General features: G+C 37.5%; 1 protein-coding gene across 5 annotated transcripts in view; it reads left to right on the top strand.

The window, feature by feature from the left end:
- The window catches only part of CWF19L2 (CWF19 like cell cycle control factor 2), a 185,787-nt gene that overhangs the window by 44,749 nt on the left and 118,114 nt on the right, over window positions 1–22,924 (top strand). For all 5 annotated transcript variants that reach the window (XM_059179578.1, XM_059179577.1, XM_059179576.1 and 2 more), the window contains exons 8-9: window positions 211–854; window positions 22,117–22,213. In XM_059179578.1, the coding sequence (XP_059035561.1) occupies window positions 211–854; window positions 22,117–22,213 (741 nt within the window). The remainder of the gene's footprint in view (window positions 1–210; window positions 855–22,116; window positions 22,214–22,924) is intronic.

Here is a 22,924-nt window from a genome sequence, read left to right as displayed (position 1 = left end):
TTAAGACTTCAACATACCAATCGGGAGTAGGCACAGTTAAGCCTGATCTTATCAATTACGATGATTGTATGGGTCTTTTCTTCTCTCCTTTGTTGGGTTTTTCTTTATTGTGCCACATGACAGTATATCATGGTACATTGGCATATGGGGGTACAAGTCATTGAGCCTTTTAAAATTTTATATATCTTGTTTAATTTCTCTCCTTTGTAGTCAATGGAAATATTCCAGTCGAAATTAGAAGAAGCTGAAAAAACTGCATCCACAAAAGAAGATTGTAAACGAGAACGGTGGAGGAAACCAACATACTCAGATAAAGCACAAAGTAGTCAAGAAACTAGAAAATCAGACTTGGTAAAATATAATAAAAATTTAAGGGATAGATATAGTTCAACAGATATTGCAAACGACACCAATAAAGGTAAGTCTAGTGGTGGTGAAAAAGATAATAGGTTTGAAACCTGTAGAAGACAATCCAAACCAAGGCAAAATCAAGAGTTTTCTTCTCTGAAGAAACCTAAATTTTTAAGACCCTCTGATGATGAACTCTCATTTCATAGCAAGAATAGAAATTTTGAACCTTCTAGTTCCTCTTCAGCACTGGTTGCTCAGGATTCTGTGCGTCGTGGTTTTCAAAAACCCACGGACATCAGTGAAGAAAGTTCTTTATCATGGAGCCGGTCGGACGGAAGAGCAGGAGACAGGAAATGTTCATATGCAAGACCATTAGAAACTAGGGGCGATGTGGACTGTGGGCACATTTCAGAAGACATGAAAGAAAAATCACCAGATGAAAGCCTGAGAGATGACTCTGTGAAGAAAGAGCATCTGCGGGACACGAAGTCACCATTTGCCAGGTATTTTGTCATTTGTTTTTTAAACTGATGAATGAATAGTAAATTGCAAAGGATTCGAAGAAATGAGCTGTATTGCAGAGTATCATCTATTAAGTTGATATGAGTTATGTTCTGTTTCTTAAGTTTTGTGGATGAGATAAAATATGCACATTTAACAAATCAGTAGCTTTGTTTTATGGGTTGCATTGCATTTCACAGTTTTATTTAACAAATGGAAGAAGTGTTTGGTAGCTCTGTTAGCTCAAAATTTGTTCCCTTTTTGCAATCTAAAAAATGGAGTTCATAATCCCTTTAAATGGATATGCTACAGGAAGTATTTTGGTACAGTGTCTTACTGCTACCATATTGCTTTCAGAGGAAATCGCTCCATTGTTCGGTGTAATCTTAATTGTAAATATTGCATGCCGAGTGGAGGTGTGGGAGGTTGAAGGAAAATATGCTGCCATAGCGCACGTATGAAGTGAATAGGCTATATGAAGGATCCTGCCGGTGGCGGGGAAGCATGAATTATGGTGACTCTTTTTCAGAGAAAGAAATAATCCCCTTTTAACAGTTGACAGGTTTTGAAGATGTTAGCATTTTAAAAGGAAGATATGGATAGGGTAGTGGTTGTATCTGTGGTAATTAGAAAAATAGGTGATATTGATTGGTGTTACCTTGAACCTGTTCATCTTACCTACAGGCTGGGTCAGTAGAGCAGGAGGTTGAGTGGGATCAAACCTAGGAAAAATTGATTTAGCTATGGAGCCGGTCTTATTGGAGATAGCCATAAATGGAAAATAAGAGTTCAAAGAATAATGATCAACTTATACTAGAATGATCATCAAAATATGTTTAAAAATAACACCAAATGAATGGGATGCTAAAGGAAGAGGTTTTAGGAAATAATAGAATTTAGTAGTGGCAGTAATAGGTATCAGCATTGTAGTTTGGGGTCATGAGTCTGGTAAATTGTTTCTGTTAACAATTTCGTCTGATGCCGTGGATTATAAAGCACCGGGTATAGCTTTCAGTGGCAGGAAGTTGGCAAAACCTGCACTGAGTGATGGGAGCTCCACTTACATGGGCTCTGGTTCAAGTCAGGGCTTTGTTCCCAGGAAACCAAAGGAGAGATCTAGTTGTATTGACTGGATAAACATGACAGGGATTAGAGAATATCTAAGACTGTTTACATATGTAATTGCCCAGGCTTTACTCCAGGTATTCTGAATGGTAGACTATTTCTTGTTGCCACCTGTTGGTAGGATGAGGCTCTTAATTTCTTTTATCGTCAGGGTTGTCCCAACATTTGGGCACTCTGCACATCTTGACTTCTGTGAGTGCAGCTGTACGAGAAATAGTCTTACAGTCAGTATTTCATCTAGTTCCATATTTGTAGGTTGTATTTAAGTTGTAAGTTTCTTGTAGAGCTACTATAATATAGGCACTCACTAGAAGAGATATATATAGATATACATATGTATTTACATATATATGTAATTAGGTAATTAGGAAAATAGGTGATATTGATTGGTGTTATCTTGAACCTGTTCATTTTACCTACAGGCTGGGTCAGTAGAGCAGGAGGTTGAGTGGGATCCATTACTATATATATATATATATATATATATTTTTTTTTTTTTTTTAAGACTTATTTATTTTTAGAGATAGAACACAAGCAGGGAGAGGGACAGTGGGAGAGAGACAATCCCAAACAAACTCCCCATTGAGTGCAGAGCCTGATGTAGGGCTCCATCTTACGACCCTGAGATCATGACCTGAGCTGAAATCTAGAGTTGAATGCTTAAGTGTCTGAGACACCCAGACATCCCGGAAGGCAGTGTTTTTGTTAGGTTTGTTATTTTGATGTTTCGCATGGTGTGAAGCTTTCCATGAATTCCATAATTCCCTGGAAAAGGAAAGAACAGTCTAGAAATTGTCTACATATATGTGAAAGACAGAAAAATTCCTCAGCCTCTGTGAGTGTTGTGAAGTAAGAGACCAAAGAAGGATGTAAGAACGCCTATTTTCAGGGACTAGAAAGAGTCAGTGAAGGATTGTGAGATGCTGTTAGTTTGTGGGAACATTATTGTAGGTATATGCTGAATTCTTTATAAAATGCTAGAATTCTAGGGAGCTTTGAACTAGTGAATTTTAGAAGTAGGGGGAAAAATCATAAAACTGCTTTTAGAACTAGAAGAAAGTAGTGTAAATCCTCCATTTTCCAGATGAAGAAACTGAAGCACTTGAGATTGTACCTTGTGGAGTGTTACCGTACTCATTTATCAGATTTAGCAAATAAAGGGAAGCATATCCCTTGCAGTATTTGCACAGAATTACACTAAAAAATTTTTTTTTTTTTGTTTACCTGAAATTCAAATTTGACTGAGTGCCATGTTTTTAGTCTGGCAATTGTATGTAACACTTAGCCATTTTCTGGGATTGTGACGTTTTACGAGAGATAATGCATATTATTACATATAAAAAATGTAATTAGATATTTAAGTTATGGAGCTTCACAATGTATATATTACTCTGAGTCTTCTTCCCCCTCCTCCATCAGTATATCTTAAAGATCTTTTGACTTCGGCTTTTATGTATGTACTTTTTATTTTTATTTTTATTTATTTTTTTAAAAAGATTTTTACTTATTTATTTGGCAGACAGAGATCACAAGTAGGCAGAGAGGCAGGCATAGAGGGAGGAAGGGAAACAGGCTCCCCGCTGAGCAGAGAGCCTGATGTGGGGCTTGATCCCAGGACCTTGGGATCATGACCTGAGCTGAAGGCAGGTTTAACCCACTGAGCCACCCAGGTGCCCGTGTATGTACTTTTTTTAAAAAAAAAAAAATTTTTTTAAAGATTTTTTATTTATTTATTTGATAGAGATCACAAGTAGGCAGAGAGTCAGGCAGAGAGAGAGAGAGAGAGGGTGAAACAGGCTCCCTGGTGAGCAGAGAGCCCAATGCGGGGCTCAATCCCAGGATCCTGGGATCATGACCTGAGTCGAAGGCAGAGGCTTTAACCCACTGAACCACCCAGGTGCCCCCGGTGTATGTACTTTTTAAAGGCTCTTTTATATTCTGTTAAAAATGTAGATCGAAGTTAGTGTTTCTCCTTGGTCTCCTGTTGATGGACTTAGGTTGTTTCTAATCTGTCCTGCTTACAGTAATGCTGCAGTGAATAGTCGTATAATGTGTGTCTGTGCACACTAATTAAATCTAGCTGCAAAATAATTTCCAAGCAGTAGAAGTTTTATTTATATATTTTGTTATATTAATCAGTTTACTCTCTTATCAGTCAAATATAAGAATGACTTTTCTTTTCCTTGCCAACAGCATTATTGAACTTTTTTTTTTTTTAAGATTTTATTTATGTATTTGACAGGCAGAGATCACAAGTAGGCAGAGAGAGAGGAAGAAGCAGGCTCCCTGCTGAGCAGAGAGCCCGATGTGTGGCTCGATCCCAGGACCCTGGGATCATGATCTGAGCCGAAGGCAGCGGCTTTAACCCACTGAGCCACCCAGGCGCCCCCATTATTGAACTTTTTAATCTTTGTTGGGTACATACTTCAGAAACAGAGTTGTTCCTGATTTCCATTTCTTAAATGTGGGTGAAATTTGGCATATTTCTGTAACCTTATTTTTATTTTATTTTTTCTAACTAGTCATTTCTTGTGGTTACTTTTGCAGTTCTCTATGAGAGCTCTTTATAGTTTTCATGAAGTACAGTGCTTTCATCACTGTTAAAGTTGCATTTTCTTCGTGTTTCACTTTTTCATCCTTCTTTCATTCATTCTTACTGTCATTAGATACCTCATTCTTTTCCTTTGTCCTGTTTATGCCCTGCAGTTATCTTATGCATCCTCTAGAAATGGTCCTTGTGCTCAAGATCTTTAAACGTTTTTATTCTTAGAAATAAAATGTCTTTGTGTATAATTTTGTTTGTTGGAAAATATATCAGCTATGTATTTTCAAGATTTTGAAACTATTTTCAAGATTGCAAACTATTCTAGTTTGCAATATGAACAAAAAATAGTGTGATGTTCTTAATTTAGATTTTAAAAAGTTGATAACAGGAATTAACCTGTCTTATATACTATTTTAGCCTTTGGATATTATTCTTGGCAGAGTTTGCTGTGGTAGCCCAGAAGGACAGGAGAAGGATGGCAGGTTCTGAAGGTTTTGAATATAAGGCATGGGATCCTTATACGGGGAGAAAATTTGAGAACAAGTGGTAAGAAATGAATAACTAAAAGGAGGAGATCTGTGAACACTGCCAGCAGGCAAAGAATAATTGCAATATCCTCAGGTTTCTGAAATGTTATTGGGGTGAGGCTTTTTAAATTACCTCTTCCTCAACAGTTTTCAGCTGGAGTTGGGTGTGTGCTGTAAAGAGAAGATATTTTAATGGGAAAATGGGTTTGCTTTTTAGAAATTAATTATGAAGAGGACTTCTGAAATTTACCAGTAATCCTGGAAAATGAGAAATACTTGTACTTTTTTCCTTTTATAGGATAATTGCAGATGTCATGGCAATGTTTCTTTCAGAGTATTTGTACATTGTTGTTAATGCTTAGAGAAAGTAAGAAGGAGTCTATTACAGGCTGTTTGCTGCTAGTTAGTGTCTCTGCTGTGGTATTAACAAGATGAAATAATACGTTCTTTGTGTTCACTTAGTTCTTTGTGTGCCCCATGACTCATATGAATGTCTTTATTTGATACCTATTACTGTTCTGTGAAGTGTGTTGGAGATATTAGTGTCAGAGAAGTTTGGAATTCTTGTATATCATCTAATTCATCCTTATCTACTTTTTATCTACTAATAAACAATTTAATTCCTGTTAGAAAATGCACCCCCCCCAAAAGATGTAGGAGTACAAATTTCATGATGGTGAAAGTTGCTGCTTTTAAAGGTCTCTTGGGATTCCAGTTATCTTCTTTTTTTCAAAGATTTTTTTTTTTAAAGATTTATTTATTTATTGTCAGAGAGAGATCACAAGCAGGCAGAGTCACAGGCAGAGGCAGAGAGAGAAGCAGGCTCCCTGCTGGACAAGGAGCCTGATGCGGAACTTGATCCCAGGACCTGGGATCATGACCTGAGCTGAAGGCAGTGGCTTAACCGACTGAGCCAGCTAGGTGCCCTGGGATTCCAGTTATCTTCTTAAAACTTGTGAGTTTTGGTTGGAGTTTGGCATACGTCATTATCCTCTTGATTGAATCTTGAAGCTTGCATACTGAGAGTGATGGGAAGAGTAAAGTTCTCAAAAAAAGGGAAGAGTCAGGTAAAATGACAAAGTTGTGCCTTTGGATAGAAATAGTAGAGGTCTTGGCAATTTAATTAAGAATATTATCATTGAAAAAGAGGATTTATTAGCCAGATTTCATAGACTAAGTTATGATTATGGGTCATATGATGGTAGAGATGGAAAGTATGAGAGAGACGTGTTATGTGAAGGACCTCCTTTCTCTCTCCTTTTTTTCTTTTAAGGTACAGACACTTGAATATGTTTATATGTTCATGGAAAAGAGTATTCATGTTAGGAGAGAGATGATAGATGGCATAATTGAGCAAGATCCCAAGGTTACAGTGGATGAATGTAGGATCCAGTGTCCTCCTACAAACAGAAGGATCAGCCTGGGGTGGAAGTGTTAAAGAGGAGGAAGGTGTGGCTGTAGATTGTGAGTGACAGGAGAAAATTACAGAAATTTCTAACAACTTAGGTCAGTGTTTCTCAACATATCATTCTCATAATATTGGTGTTCTTTTTAGTCTGGCATGACAAGAAGTCATGAACCAAAGGAGTGAATGAAGGTAGAAGGGAGGAGGAATTTGAGTTGGCTTCCATGGCTTAGTGATGAAGCTTTTAATTCTGTGGTCCCTTGAAAGGATTTGGTTGCTTTACTATGCACAATCCCTAGACATTCTTTCTTTTTTTTAAGTTTTTAAAATTAAAAAAATTTTTTATTAACATATAATGTATTATTTGCCCCAGGGGTACGGGTCTGTGAATCATCAGGCTTACACATTTCACAGCATTCACCATGGCACACACACCCTCCCCAATGCCTATAACCCAACTACTCTATCCCTGCCGCCCACCCCCCAGCAACCCTAACCCTCAGTTTGTTTTTTGAGATTGAGTCTCTTGTGGTTTGTCTCCCTCCTGATCCCATCTTGTTTCACTTTTTCCTTCCCTAACCCCCACAATCCCCTGCCCTGCCTCTCAATTTCTTCATATCAGAGAGATCATATGATAATTGTCTTTCTCTGATTGACTTATTTTGCTCAGCATAATACCCTCTAGTTCCATCCACGTTGTTGCAAATGGCAAGATTTCATTTCTTTTGATGGCTGCATAGTATTCCACCCCCCCCCCATCTATCTATCTATGTATCTATATATATACACCACATCTTCTTTACCCATTCATCTGTTGATGGACATCTAGGTTCTTTCCATAGTTTGGCGATTGTGGACATTGCTGCTATCAACATTCGGGTGCATGCTTCCTTTCCAATTACTACATTTGCATCTTTAGGGTAAATACCCAGTCGTGTGATTGCTGGGTCATAGGTAGCTCTATTTTCAACTTTTTGAGGAACCTCCATGTTGTTTTCCAGAGCAGCTGCACCAGGTTGCATTTCCACCAACAGTGTGGGAGGAGTCCCCTTTCTCTGTATCCTTGCCAAAATCTGTCTTTTCCTGACTTGTTAATTTTAGCCATTCTGACTGGCGTGAGGTGGTATCTCATTGTGGTTTTGATTTCTATTTCCCTGATGCCCAGTGACGTGAGGCACTTTTTCATGTGTCTTTTGGCCATTTCCCTGAATTCCCTGATGCCGGGTGATGTGGAGCCCTTTTACATTTGTCTGTTGCCCATCTGGATGTCTTCTTTGCAGAAATGTCTGTTCCTGTCCTCTGCCCATTTCTTGATTGGATTATTTGTTCTTTGGGTGTTGAGTTTGATAAGTTTGTTATAGATTTTGGATACTAGCCCTTTATCTTATATGTCATTTGTGAATATCTTCTCCCATTCTGTCTGTTGTGTTTTGGTTTTGTTAACTGTTTCCTTTGCTGTGCAAAAGCTTTTGATCTTGATGAAGTCCCAATAGTTCATTTTTGCCCTTGCTTCCCTTGCCTTTGGTGATGTGTCTAGGAAAAAGTTGCTGTGGCTGAGGTCGGAGAGGTTGCTGCCAGTGTTGTCCTCAAGGATTTTGATGGATTCCTGTTTCATATTGAGGTCTTTCATTCATTTGGAGTCTATTTTTGTGTGTGGCATAGGGAAATGGTCCAGTTTCATTTTTCTGCATGTGGCTGTCCAATTTTCCCAGTACCATTTGTTGAAGAGACTGTCTTTTTTCTATAGGACATTCTTTCCTGCTTTGTTGAAGATTAGTTGACCGTAGAGTTGAGGGTCTATTTCTGGGCTCTCTATTCTGTTCCATTGATTTATGTGTCTGTTTTTGTGCCAGTAGCATACTGTCTTGATGATTACAGCTTTGTAATAGAGCTTGAAGTCTGGAATTGTGGTGCCAACAACTTTGGCTTTCTTTTTCAACATTCCTCTGGCTATTCAGGGTTTTTTCTAGTTTCATATAAATTTTAGGATTATTTGTTCCATTTATTTGATGTATGGTATTTTGATAGGGATTGCATTAAATATGTAGATTGATTTAGGTAGCATAGATGTTTTCACATATTTGTTCTTCCAATCCATAAGCATGGCATGTTTTTCCATTTCTTTGTGTCTTCTTCAATTTCTTTCATGAGTACTTTATAGTTTTCTGGGTACAAATTCTTTGCCTCTTTGGTTAGATTTATTCCTAGGTATCTTATGGTTTTGCATGCAGTTGTAAATTGGATTGACTCCTTAATTTCTCTTTCTTCTGTCTTGTTTTGGTGTATAGAAATGCAGCTGATTTCTGTGCATTGATTTTATATCTTCACACTTTACTGAATTCCTGTATGAGTTCTAGAAGTTTTGGAGTGGAGTCTTTTGGGTTTTTCACATAAAGTATCATCATCTGCAAAGAGTGAGAGTTTGACTTCTTTGCCCATTCCGATACCTTTAATTTCTTTTTGTTGTCTGATTGCCAAGGCTAGGATTTCTAGTAGTATGTTGAATAGCAGTGGTGATAGTGGATATCCCTGCCGTGTTCCTGACCTTAGGGGAAAAGCTCCCAGTTTTTCCTCATTGAGAATGATATTCACTGTGGGTTTTCATAGATAGCTCTGATGATATTGAGGTATATACCCTCTATCCCTACACTTTGAAGAGTTTTGATCAGGAATGGATGCTGTACTTTGTCAAATACTTTTTCAGCATCTTTTGAGAGTATCATATGGTTCTTGTTTTTCTTTTATTAATGTATTGTATCACATTGATTGATTTGTGGATGTTGAACCAACCTTGCAGCCCAGGAATAAATCTCACTTTGTCATGGTGAATAATCCTTTTAATGTACTGTTGTCTCCTACTGGTTAGTATTTTGGTGACCATTTTCACATCCGTGTTCATCAAGGATATTGATAAGGGTCTGTAATTCTCCTTTTTGATTGGGTCTTTGGTTTTAGGATCAAGGTAATGCTGGCCTCATAAGTGAATTTGGAAGTTTTCCTTCCATTTCTGTTGTTTGGAATAGTTTCAGGAGAATAGGTATTAATTCTTCTTTAAATGTTTGGTAGAATTCACCCAGGAAGTCATCTGTCTGGCTCTGGGCTCTTGTTTGTTGGGAGATTTTTGATGACTGTTTCAGTCTCCTTACTGGTTATGGGTCTGTTCAGGTTTTCTAATTTTTCCTGGTTCAGTTTTGGTAATTTATTTGTCTCCAGGAATGCATCCATTTCTTCCAGATTGTCAAATTTAGTGTTGTATAGTTGTTCCTAATATGTTCTTATAATTGTTTGATTTTCTTTGGTGTTGGTTGTGATCTCTCCCCTTTCATTCATGATTTTAGTAATTTGGATCCTTTCTCTTTTCTTTTTGGTAAGTCTGGCCAGGGGTTTATCAATCTTAATTCTTTCAAAGAACCAGTTCCTAGTTTTGTTGATTTGTTCTACTGTTTTGGTTTTTATTTCATTGATTTCTGCTCTGATCTTTATTATTTCTCTTCTCCTGCTTGGTTTAGGGTTCTTTGCTGTTCTTTCTTCAGCTCCTTTAGGTGTAGGGTTAGGTTGTGTACCCGAGACCTTTCTTGTTTCTTGAGAAAGGCTTGTATCGCTATATACTTTCCTTTCAGGACTGCCTTTGCTGTGTCCCACGGATTTTTGAACAGTTGTTTTCATTTTCATTTATTTCCATGAATTTTTTCAATTCTTTAATTTCCTGGTTGACGCATTCATTCTTCAGGAGAGTGCTCTTTAGCCTCCATGTATTTGAGTTCTTTCCAACTTTCTTCTTGTGATTTAATTCTAGCTTCAGAGCATTGTGGTCTGAAAATATGCAGGGAATGATCCCAGTGTTTTGGTACCAGTTGAGACCTGATTTCTGACCCAGGATGTAATTTATTCTGTAGAACGTTTTATGTGCACTAGAGAAGAATGTGTATTCTGTTGCCTTGGGGTGGAATGTTCTGAATATATCTGTGATTTTCATCTGGGCCAGTGTGTCATTTAACGCCTGTATTTCCTTATTGATCTTTTCATAGATGATCTGTCCATTTCAGTGAGGGGGAGGTGTTAAAGTGTTAAAGTCCCCTACTATTATATTATTGTTGATAATATATGTTGATTTTTAAAAAAATTTTGTTTTTAATTGTTTTATATAATTGACTGCTCCCATATTAGGGGCATAGATATTTAAAATTGTTAGGTCTTCTTGTTGGACCCTTTAAGTATGATATAATGTCCTTCCTTATCTCTTATAGTCTTTGGCTTAAAATCTAATTTATCTGATATAAGGATTGCCACCCCAGCTTTCTTTTGATATTCATTAGCATGGTCAATTGTTTTCCACCCCCTCACTTTAAATCTGGAGGTGTCTTTGGGTTTAAAATGAGTTTCTTATAGACAGCATATTGATGGATCTTGTTTTTTAATCCATTCTGATACTCTGTGTCTTTGATGGGGCAATTAGTCAATTTACATTGAGGGTAACTATTGAAAGATATGAATTTAGTGCCGTTGTATTGCTTGTAAGGTGACTTTTACTATATATTGTCTCTGTTCCTTTCTGGTCTACTACTTTTAGGCTCTCTCTTTGCTTAGAGGACCCCTTTCAGTATTTCTTGAGGGGCTGGTTTGATGTTTGCAAATTCTTTTAATTTTTGTTTGTCCTGGAATCTTTTTATCTCTCCATCTATTTTCCATGGCAGCCTAGTTGGATATAGTATTCTTGGCTGCATATTTTTGTTGTTAGTGCTCTGAATATATCATGCCAGTCTTTTTTTTTTTTTTTAAAGATTTTATTTATTTATTTGACAGACAGAGAGCACAAGTAGGCAGAGAGGCAGGCAGAGAGAGAGGAGGGAGCAGGCTCCCCGCTGAGCAGAGAGCCCGATGCGGGGCTTGATCCCAGGACGCTGGGATCATGACCTGAGCCGAAGGCAGAGGCTTTAACCCACTGAGCCACCCAGGCGCCCCATATCATGCCAGTCTTTTTCTGGCCTGCCAGGTTGCTGTGGATAAGTCTGCTGCCAATCTAATATTTCTACAGTTGTATGTTATAGACCTCTTGTCCTGAGCTGCTTTCAGGATTTTCTCTTTGTCACTAGGACTTGTAAGTTTTACTATTAGATGACAGGATATGGACCTATTTTTACTGATTTTGAGGGGGTTCTCTATGCTTTCTGAGTTTTGATGCTTGTTCCCTTTGCCATATTAGGGAAATATTCTACTATAATTTGCTCCAGTGTACCTTCTGCCCCCCCATCATCATCTTCTGGAATCCCAATTTTTCTAATATTTTTTCATTTTATGATGGTATCACTTATCTCTCAGAATTCTCTAATGGTCCAGAGTTGTTTGTCTGTCTTTTGCAGCTTCTTTATTCTCTATCATTTGGTTTTCTGTATCACTAATTCTCTCTTCTACCTCATTTATCCTAGCAGTAAGAGCCTTCATTTTTGATTGCACCTCATTACTAGCTTTTTAAAATTTCAGTTTGGTTAGATTTTATTTCTTTTATTTCTCCAGAAAGGGATTCTCTAATATCTTCCATGTCTTTTTTGAGCCCAGCTAGCATTTTGATAATTGTCATTCTGAACTCTAGTTTTGACATAATACCAGTGTCCATAATGATTAGGTCCCTAGCTGTCAGTACTGCCTCTGTTCTTTTTTGGGGGTGAGTTTTTCCACCTTGTCATTTTATCCAGATAAGAATATATGAATGAGGGGCGCCTGGGTGGCTCAGTGGGTTAAGCCGCTGCCTTCGGCTCAGGTCATGATCACAGGGTCTTGGGATCAAGCCCCACATCGGGCTCTCTGCTCAGCGGGGACCCTGCTTCCTCCTCCCTCTCTGCCTGCCTCTCTGCCTACTTGTGATCTCTGTCTGTCAAATAAATGAATAAAAATCTTTTAAAAAAAAGAATATATGAATGAGAGAATAAAATACTAAAAGTGTGGCAAAGACCCCAGAAAAATATATGTTAACCAAATCAGAAGAGACCCGAAACTGGGTGGGGGTGGGGGGGTGGGAAGGAAATGGAGAAAAAATAAGATTAAAAAAACAAAACATATATATATCTTAGAGTGGTAAATAGAACAGAGCCACCCACTTGATTTTGCATGTATTCTGGTGTCTTAGAAGAAACTACCTCGCAAAATTTAAGAAGAAAAACATATATATATACACAAATAAGGGTAAACACAGTGAAGGGATGGAATATGAGTATAAAGATGAAAATTAGGAAAGATTCTAAGATAGGAATTGATAAGATAAGTTGGTTGGAAAAAGGAAAGAAAAAAAAGAAAATGTATTCAGGCTGGAGACTAGAACAAAGCCATGCACTAGACTTAGAATATATTATGATCTATTAGAAGAAATCGTATCCTGAAGTTTTAAAGAAAAAAACCTATATGTATACAAAAATAAGGTTAAATACAATGAAGGGATAATATATGACTCTAACAATGAAAATGTAAAAAGATTTTTTTAAAAAAAGGTATTGGTAAGATAAAATAGTTAAAAAATTTTAAAAGAGGAAAGAGGAAAAGTTAAAAAATAGAATAAGAAAAAAATAAAATTGAAAAAATTTAATTTTCAAGACTCAAGGATCTTGGGAAAAAAACGCTGTGAATTCTGTTTGTTGCATTCCCCCCACTGGAGTTCTGCTGTTCTCATTTATCGGTGAGCTTAGTCTTGGCTGGATGTTCTTGCTGATCTCCTGAGGGAGGGGCCTGTTGCCATGATTTTCACATGTCTTTGCTTGAGGCGAAACTGCACTGCCCTTGCCAGGGGCCAGGCTAAGCAATCTGCTGAGGTTTGCACTTGATAGCTTTTGTTCCTTGAACACTTTCCATAGAGCTCTGGAGGACGGGAATGAAGATGGCGGCTGCCCAGTCCCCGGCCTGGAGGAGCCAAGAGCTCAGGCCCCACTCCTCAGTGCACCTCATAGAAAAGCAGTCAATCTGTCTGTCTCCCTTCTGTCCAGCCGCACTCTAAGCTCACTCGGCCTGTGACTGAGCATTTCTGTCTCTGGCATATAGCTTCATTTGGAGTGTCCAAACCCAGCAGATTCCTGCCGAGCACTCTCGTGCCTCTCCCCCATAGGAGGAAGGGAGGGGGTGTCTATCTGGATCTGCCACTTGTGTGGTCCCTGCTCGAAGAGTAGTGGTCTGATTATGCCTTGGATCACAGTTTAAGGTAACCCTGAGCTGAGAGCTCCCTCCTCAGCTCTGTCTACAGCAGCTTCCCAGCTCCGATACCTGGCAGCTCTGCCACACTCAGATACCCCTGGTCTTTCTGTGACCCTGTGGGTCCTGAGACCACACTGTCCCCACGAGGCCTCCAATCCTGCTTAGCCTCTGGAGTGACGTACCTCAGTGGAGCAGACTTCTATAAGTTCTGATTTTGTGCTCCACTGCTCCACTGCTTGCTGGGAGCCGGCCCCTCCTCCCACAGTCTATCTTCTTGTTGCTTTGGATTCACTTCTCCGCATGTCCTACCTTCCAGAAAGTGGTCGATTTTCTGTTCCTAGAGTTGCTGCTCTTCTTCTCTTTGATCTCCTGGTGACTTGTAGGTATTCGGAATGGTTTGTTAACTATCTGGCTGAACTCCTGGGACCCGATGATATTTCAGTCTCCTACTCCTCCACCATCTTGCTTCCTTCTCTCTCTCTCTCTCTTTAAAGTTTACTTATTTATGTAAGTAATCTTTACACCCATTGTGGGGCTTGAACTCATGACCCTGAGATCCAAAGTTGCATACTTCTCCACCTGAGCCAGCAGAGCACCCTTCTTTCTTTCTTGAAAAGATTTCACCATTGGATTTTATGCATAATGAATTGAGTACTAATTGGTGGGTTCTTCTCTGACCTAGTGGTTGGCTCTTAGAGGCAAAAGGAACTAAACATTATTGAGCACCAGGTTATGTGTTATGTTTGGAATTTTATTCTCTTACTGCAATTACTATAATTTTATTTACTATCACATTTAATCCTCATAATGTGAAGGTAGTTATTTTTTTAATTCAATTAGCCAACATGTATTATGGACTTAGTTTCAGATGCAGTGTTCAGTAATTCATCAGTTGCATGTAACACCCAGTGCTTATCACATCATGTGTCCTCCTTAATGCCCATCACCCAATTACCCTATTCCTCCCACTCACCTCCCCTCCAGAAACTCTGTTTCTTTCCTATGTTAAGAGTTGTAATGGTAGGTATTAATCAGTTTTTTGGTTTTATAACCTCAGGGAGGTTAAGATACTTGCCTGATCTCATAAAGCTAGTAAATGACAGAGTCTGCATTCAAACTCATGTCAGTCTACTTCCAGCACTCTTTGTCTCATGATGCCAAGAGGGATTTCTCATTTTTGCAAGGTTATGATTGGCATTTTAAAGAAAGACCTTCTAATGCATTATGAAAAGTTTGCATTAGGAACTCTTAGGATTTTATTAGTATTCTGTTTTTAAGTATTTATACTTTCATTTTTATTCCTATTAGTAGATAGGTATCTATTGACATGATTATGGTAGTTTACACATGATATGGTAGTTTATTAACATCCCTAAGGAAATGGACTGATAGATGGTTTTGGCTTTCTTCTTTTCCTTTAAGATCTATTTATTTATGAGAGAGAGAGAGAGAGCACAGGAGTGGGAGAGAGAGAGGGAAAGAGAATCTCAAGTAGACTCCATGCTGAGCATGGGGCCTATTGTGGGGCTCCACCTCATCACCCTGAGATCAGAACCTGAGCTGAAACCAAAAGTCACATGTTTATCTGACCATGCCACCCAGGCACCCCTGGCCTTTATTCTTCCAATTCCAGAAATCTGTGGTTGCTTGCAAGATAGCTTGTTTTCTGAATGTTTCAACTCGGTGTATCACATTTCAAAATGTGTGTACGCGTTATGTGTCTAGATTACAGTAAGCATCTATTGGGTTAACAAATAAAGGTTTGGAGAAATAGTAAGGAAACCAACTCCTTATTCAGTTTACCTTTCCTACATTCTTTATTTTCTCAGTTGGCTGGAGTGGAGATGAAAAATGGATGAACTAGAAATAGCTTTGTTGGAAAGAAAAATGTGGTCAAATAAACACTTGGCAGCAGGAAAGGTAGAAAAAGGGGAGGGAATACTAGCCAGGAAGTTTTATGCTTAGGAAGCTGGGAGGTTTAAGAGGTGGACCCTGGGATAAACTTGCTTCAGGGGGAAATAATTGTACTGATAGCTTTTTAGAAAGGGCAGGAAGTGTGGTTATTTAAGTTTGTTATGCATTATACATACATATAAAAATATAATATTTATAATTCCTACATAAAGGACAGAAATAGTAAGTTTTCAAAGCAGAGAATTTGGGGGAATTAATTGAATAGGAAAGAACACAAGTTGAGAAAAGGAAGTCAAGCTTTTTACTGAAATATGATTGGGTTGCCTGAAATTTTAAAAATTACATTTACAATGCAATAAAAATGATGTGTACCTTAGAATTTAATTTGGAAAGTTACTGAAAAATATTTTCCATCCGAAAAAGTACAACTAACTATACAAGCAATGCCTCAACATATAGAGGCATATAAAGGATGCTAATGTTCTCCTGCTTTATGAATGCAGTGTTCCTATTATTCTTCTGAATTGGTTTTTAGAACGTAGACTGAGTCAGAGAAAGACAAGTACCTTATGATTTCAATCGTATGTGGAATTTAGGAAACAAAACCGATGAATGTGTGGGAAGGGAGAAAAAGAGAGAGAGGGAGAGGGAGACAAACCATCAGAGACTCTTGAGGATAGAGAATAATAGAGGGTGGACCCGGTAGGTGGGTGGGTGGGGTGTGATGAGCTAGCGGGGTGATGGGGCACTTATTATGATGATGAGCACCCGGTGTTATATGTAAGTGATGAATCACTGAATTCTATTCCTGAAACCAATATTACACTATATGTTAACTAACTAGAATTTAAATAAAAATTTGGAAGAAAAAAATGTATCACATTTCAAAAATACAAGTAAGAGAGTAAAGTTACTTCACAGTGTCTGTCGTGGCAAAGTGCTCAATAAACATCAATGTATAAAAAAATAATAATATAAAAAGACTGAAAGAACTTGAGGGGAACAAAAACATGTTTCTTTCTAATGGTGCTTCACCTGCAATATTTTGGGTTTCTTAATCTGAGCACCAGGGTAGTGTTCTGTTCTTCTCTGATATGAGAAGAAATGGTTTGTACAGAATTTCTGCAGATATTAATGTCCTTTTAACAGAGAAATCTTTCAAAAAATTTTTTTTAAAAACCTCAAATGCTCTCAACAGTCAGATTTATATTTCTTTGCCCCAAAGAATTTGCTACTTAAAAGTAATTGGTTGGGCATGCCTGGGTGGCTCAGTGGGTTAAGCCTCTGCTTACAGCTGAGGTCATGATCTGAGGGTCCTGGGATCGAGCCCCACATCGGGCTCTCTGCTCTGCAGGGAGCCTGCTTCCCCCTCTCTCTCTGCCTGCCTCTCTGCCCACTTGTGATCTCTCTCTGTCAAATAAATAAATAAAATCTTAAAAAAAAAAAAGCAATTGGTTGATAGGTCAAGTTTTTTTCTTAGAGATTATTTATTTATTTATTTGACAGAGAGAGATCACAAGTGGGCAGAGAGGCAGGCAGAGAGAGAGGGGGAAGCAGGCTCCCCGCAGAGCAGAGAGCCCGATGTGGGGCTCGATCCCAGGACCCTGGGACCATGACTCAAGCCGAAGGCAAAGGCTTTAATCCACTGAGCCACCCAGGCTCCCCGATAGGTCAAGTTTTGATTTGAAGGTCTGTTTATATAGTTTGCTATTATTTGCTCAGAATGTATGTTGAAAACTCAAGTTAATTTCAGTAGAGTTTGATGATATCCAGCAATTCAGGAAAATTAGTAGTATCATAGCCACATCCTTTATATCCTTTTTGCTCTTCTATCTGACAGTCTTACCTTTTAATTCAGATGGTTAGATCATTTATATATAATTTATATGTGAGATTATGACAGGCTTTTCAGCTTAAAATTTTTCTTTTATCATTCCTCTTTAAGAGTTTTGGAAAACAACTGTTGAGGTGTAATTGACATGTAATTAAACTGCATATATAAAAAATGTATAATTTGGTTTTGGAGTTTGTATAGTCTTGTGAAACCATCACCCCTCAGAGTTTATAATCCATTTTCCCACCTCTTCTCACACCCTTACCAAAGCCCCTAGACTTCCACTTACCTGCTCTCTTTAATTATAGACTAGTTTGCATTTTCTAGAATTTTGTGTAAGTGGGATCATATGTTATGCACTCTTTTTTTGGTCTGGCTTTCACTCTGCATAAGTATTTGAGCTTCATCCATGTTGTTGAGTGTAACAATAATTTATTCTTTTTTGGTATAACACAGTTTTTCCATTCACCTGTTGCTGGACATTTAGAATGTTTCCAGTTTTTAGCTATCATGCATAAAGCTGCTTTGAACATTCATGTACAAGTCTTTGTTATAAGTATGCTTCCTTTTCTCTTGGGTGAATACCTAGGAGAGGAGTGGGTAGATCAAATAGTAATGATAAATTTAAATTTTAAGAAACTGTGAAATGGTTTTTTTGAGTTGTATCATTTGACATCCTCACTAACAGTGTATGAGATTTTTAGTTGCTCTGCATCCTTACAAGAACTTGGAATGGTCAGTCTCTTAAATTTTCTGCTATTCAGGTGAATATGTAGCAGTATCTCATGGTTTTAATTTGTATTTCCCTAATGACAAATGATGTTAAGCATTTTTTCATGTGCTTATTTGCCATCCAAATATCTTTTTGTTAAGTCTTTAGAATATGTAGTGATTTTGCTTCTCTCATTTCTTTATTGGTAATATGCTCTCCCTAATTAGTTCAGCTAGAGGGTTACCGGTTTCACTAATTGTCCTAATCAGCTTTGGTTTCATTGAATTTCTTTATTTTTCTGTTTTTTATTTATTTCCACTCTGATTTTTATTATTGCTTATATTCTGTTTAATTTGGGGTTAATTTGCTCTTCTTTTTCTACTTTCTTAAGTGGTAAGCTGAGATCATGGAATTGATCTTTTCTAATATAAGCATTTAGAGTTAATAAATTTCTCCCTAAATCATACGTAAGTAGCATTCTATAAATCCTGATATATTATTTTTTATTCAGTTTGAAATATTTTTAAATTTCTCTTTGATTTTGTTTTTAACCATGGATTATTTGCACCTAGGCTTTTTACTTTCCAAATAGCTGAGGATTATCCAGAGTTCTTTGTTAATGATATCATGGGGGTTAGAGAACATAGTTTGTATGACTTAAATCCCTTTAAGTTTATTGAGACTTGTGTATGGCTCAGAATATGGTCTGTCTCGGTAAATGTTGCTGTGTGCTAGGAAAGAATGTGTATTCTGTTGTTGAGTAGAGTATTCTCTGATTGTTCATTAGGTCATGTTAGTTGTTAGTGTTATTCATGCCTCCCATATCCTTGAAGAATATATTTATTCCATCGGATATTGAGAGTAGGGTCTTCAGATCTATAACCATAATTGTAAATTAGTCTGTTTCTGTTTGTAATTTTATCAGTTTTTGCTTTATGTATTTTGAAGCTCCCTTATGTGCATAAACATTTAGTGATTCTTCTTTACTCTTGATGGATTGACCTCCTTTTCATCTGAAATGAAAAAGCTTTCTTTGTCCCTGGTAATATTTATTGCTCTGTAATATAATTTGTTTGATTTTAAAGAAGTGACTTCACCTTTTGACTACTGTTAACACAGTGTATCTTTTCCCATCTTTTTATGACATATTTATGTCTTTCTAGTATGTTTCTTATTGTTGAGTTCTGCTCTTTTATCTGACAGTCTTACCTTTTAATTCAGATGGTTAGATCATTTATATATAATGTGATATAGTAAGGTTTAAATCTGTAATCTTAATATTTTTTTTGTTGTTGTTAATTTTGTGTGTGTGTGTTACGTTAGTCACCATACAGCACATCATTAGGTTTTGATGTAGTGTTCCCTGATTCATTGTTTGTGTATAACACCCAGTGCTCCGTGCCCTCGGTATCAAGGAGGAATTGCATGGAGCACTGGGTATTTGTTTTCCACTTGTCCTATCTGTTCTTTGCTTTCTTTTCCTCTTTTACTGACTTATTTTAGATTGCATATTTTTATGATTCTATTTCATTTCTTATAATTTTTTTGGTGTTATTTTAGTGGATTTTTTAGATTTGATAGTATGCATCTTAAACTTGTCCAGCGCCACAGCTGTATGGTATAAGAACTTTACAGTAGTTTATTACATTTATCCCCCCCGTTCTTTCTGTTAGCGTTGTCACTTACACTTGTTATGAACCTCTCATATATTGTTATTATTTTGTTTCAATAGTTATTTTAAAGAGATCTGTGTAATAAGAGAAAGTATTATATATTTACTCCCATAGTCATCACTTCTATTGCTCTTCCTTCCTTTGGGTTGATCCATACTTCAGTCTGGTATAATTTTTCTTCTTCCTGAGGCTTTTCTTTGACATTCTTTCAGCTTTTTGTGTGAAAGAGCCTTCATTTCACCTGGGGTTGTTTTTTTTTTTTTAATGTATTTATTTGACAGAGAGAAATCACAAGTAGATGGAGAGGCAGGCAGAGAGAGAGAGGGAAGCAGGCTCCCTGCCGAGCAGAGAGCCCGATGCGGGACTCGATCCCAGGACCCTGAGATCATGACCTGAGCTGAAGGCAGCAGCTTAACCCACTGAGCCACCCAGGCGCCCCCATTTCACTTGGTTTTTGAAAGATATCTTCACTTGATGTAGAATTCTCAGTTGACAATTTAAAGTGCCTTAGAGCTGTTGCTGCTCTCTTCCTGCTTGGATTGTTTCTGATGAGAAATCTGCTGTCACACTTACCTTTGTTCCTGTGTGCCTCAGTGTATCTCTCTTTTCTCCCCACTATGGCTGCTTTAAAAGTGTTCTCTTTATCACTAGTTTTGAGCAATTTTATTATGATGTACCCTGATGTAGGTTTTTGTGTGTGGGGGTGTGTGTGGGTGTGCGTGTGTGTGTGCGCGTGTGCGTGTGTGTGTGCACATGCGCGCATGTACCCTTGGGAGTCCCTGAGATTCTTGGTTAAGATTTTTAGTTTTTAGTAAATTAGGAACATTTGACCTTTGTGTCTTCTGTCTCCCATTTCTTCCTTTCAGGTCTCCAGTGACATGAACTTCCAGAAGGGTATTTAGGTTGTCTTATAGCTCTGAAGCTCTTTTTATTTTTAGAAATTCTTTTTCTCTCTTTTGTTTCATTTTGCATGGTTTCTAAGGTTTCAAGTTCACAAATTTCTTTCTTTGCAGTTTAATCTTCCATGAACCCTATCTAGTATATTTTTATCTCAGACATTATAGTTTTCAACTGATATACCTTAGTTGTTTGTAACTTTTCAAACGTATGGAATACAGTTAAAATGATAACATTTACTGTTCTTATCTGTTATTTCTCATATCTGAGTCAGTTCTGGTCGATTTTGATTGAGAGCTTTCCCTCCTAATTGTGGGTCTTACTTTTCTATGTCTGCATGTCTGGTCATCTTTGATTGGATACTAGATGTCATGAATTTTACCTTGTTGAGTGCTGAATTTTTAAATTCTTGTAAATATTCTTGAGCTTTGTGCTGAGGTGACGTGGTTAAGTTAGTTAGAAACTGTTGGCTCCTTTAGACTCTTGGATTTAACGTTGGTTCAGTGGGCTTAAATCATCATTTAGTCTTAAAACTCTACTCAGTGCTTTCTGAATCATTAATTTTCTTAGTCTGGGTAGTGAGACAAGGCACTGTTCCCAGGAATGCTGAATGCTATTCCTCTTACCTTTGGGATGGATGCTTTCTCTGACTCGGAGTAGTTTCTTCCTGAATACTGAAGGGGAACTCTCCAGACTCTTCTGCAATTCTCTCACTGTGCCACTTTCTTCTGTCTCTGGGTTCCTTGGAGTTCTAGAATCTTAGCCATGTCTCTTTGGCTAAGGAGTCCCTCAGGCTTGGCCTACATTTTCCTTTTCTGCCCTGCAGTAATATTTCATAAGAGGTAAGCTGGGACAACTTCCTATATGCCAGGACTCTAAACTTGGCTGGAAATTTCTCTTGTCTTCAGGGTATTGGTTTGGCATATGATCTTAGTTTATGTTGCTTGAGTTATTCAGGGTTTATTTTGCAAAAAGAACATATGGTCATTGTTTTTATTCTTTGAATGCAGTTAAATATGTCATTTCCTAGTTACAGTTTCTTAGATTATTGGTAATTTATCACACCAAATGAGAATTACCCCAGCCATGTAGAATTATGGCCTGATTCTAATGTTTTAATTTTGTTTGTTTCCTTTTTAAAATGAGTATGTAAATATTAGTAAAGAATAGTTGACATACTATTTATCTCATTGTTGCTGGGACTTTGGTCAGTTATTATAACTGCCATCGGCCATTGTGGCATTATAACAGAGAACCTTAAGCTGTTGATTTTTGGTGACTCACTGAAGCTTTGTTTTTTGGTTGTTTGTTTTATTTTGTTTTTAAGTTTTTAGAATTGTGATCTATCGGTCCTTATTATTTTGTTGAGGTCAATTTAAATAATATTTGAGTCTTGATGCTCTTACTTGTAGTGTCCCTATATTTCGTATGCTCTTAATCTGTCTTGTTCAAACAGAGGTGCTTCTGAGGATGATTCTGTATACATCTTGAGTGTTGATGAGAAGAATAAATTGGGAGCCAGGATTATCAAGGCTGAGATGATGGGAAATATGGTAAGTCTTCTGTATTGTTCTTAGGAGAATAGCAATTAGCTCTTCTTACAAATAATTTTGGAAGTTTCTTTGCAATGCAAATGTAGCACAGTAGGAAAAATAACTGTTGCTTATTGATTCTTTAAAGAAATTCTTGAATGTTTCTAAAAACAGTTCTGCCCATTCTAAATAAAGTGCTTACTTTTCCTGTCAGATTTTTGAAAATTAAGATCCTAGGGAACAAAATGTTTTTAAAATTTCCTTTCTACTCTGCAATTTGAGTGTAGCAAATTTGAGGGAAACAAAAGCGTCACTGTCTTCTTTCCCTGTTTTAGTCACATTATTAAGCGTGTGTATTGCCCTCTTAGATTCCTTTACTTAAGAACCTAACAAATGAGCTTCTAAAAAGATGGTTAATTCATTTTTCCAAATTGTAATGGGATATGTTAGCTGCTTTGTATCGTTTAGCTCATTTAATTTCTGTAATAGTGTTATTATGATGGAAGACTGATTTACCTCAGAATTCAGTAGAGGATGGTGATGATTTGGGGAGAGCTATACCTGTCTCTGTTTATTGATTATTTTGGTGTGAGAGTGTCACATTTCTGACGCGCTAGTATGTGTTACGACGCGCATGGCAGAAAAGTGAAGCCGGCAGCTTTGTGTGTCTTGATAGAATTGATTCCCTCATCTGAATGTACTCCTCTCAGACCCAAACACTGGTGAGCTTTA

Source organism: Mustela lutreola, chromosome 1 (assembly GCF_030435805.1).
Source record: "Mustela lutreola isolate mMusLut2 chromosome 1, mMusLut2.pri, whole genome shotgun sequence".
NCBI lineage: Eukaryota > Metazoa > Chordata > Mammalia > Carnivora > Mustelidae > Mustela > Mustela lutreola.
The sequence above is the reverse complement of the archived record's forward strand: the minus strand, read 5'-3'. Positions and strand labels throughout refer to the sequence as shown.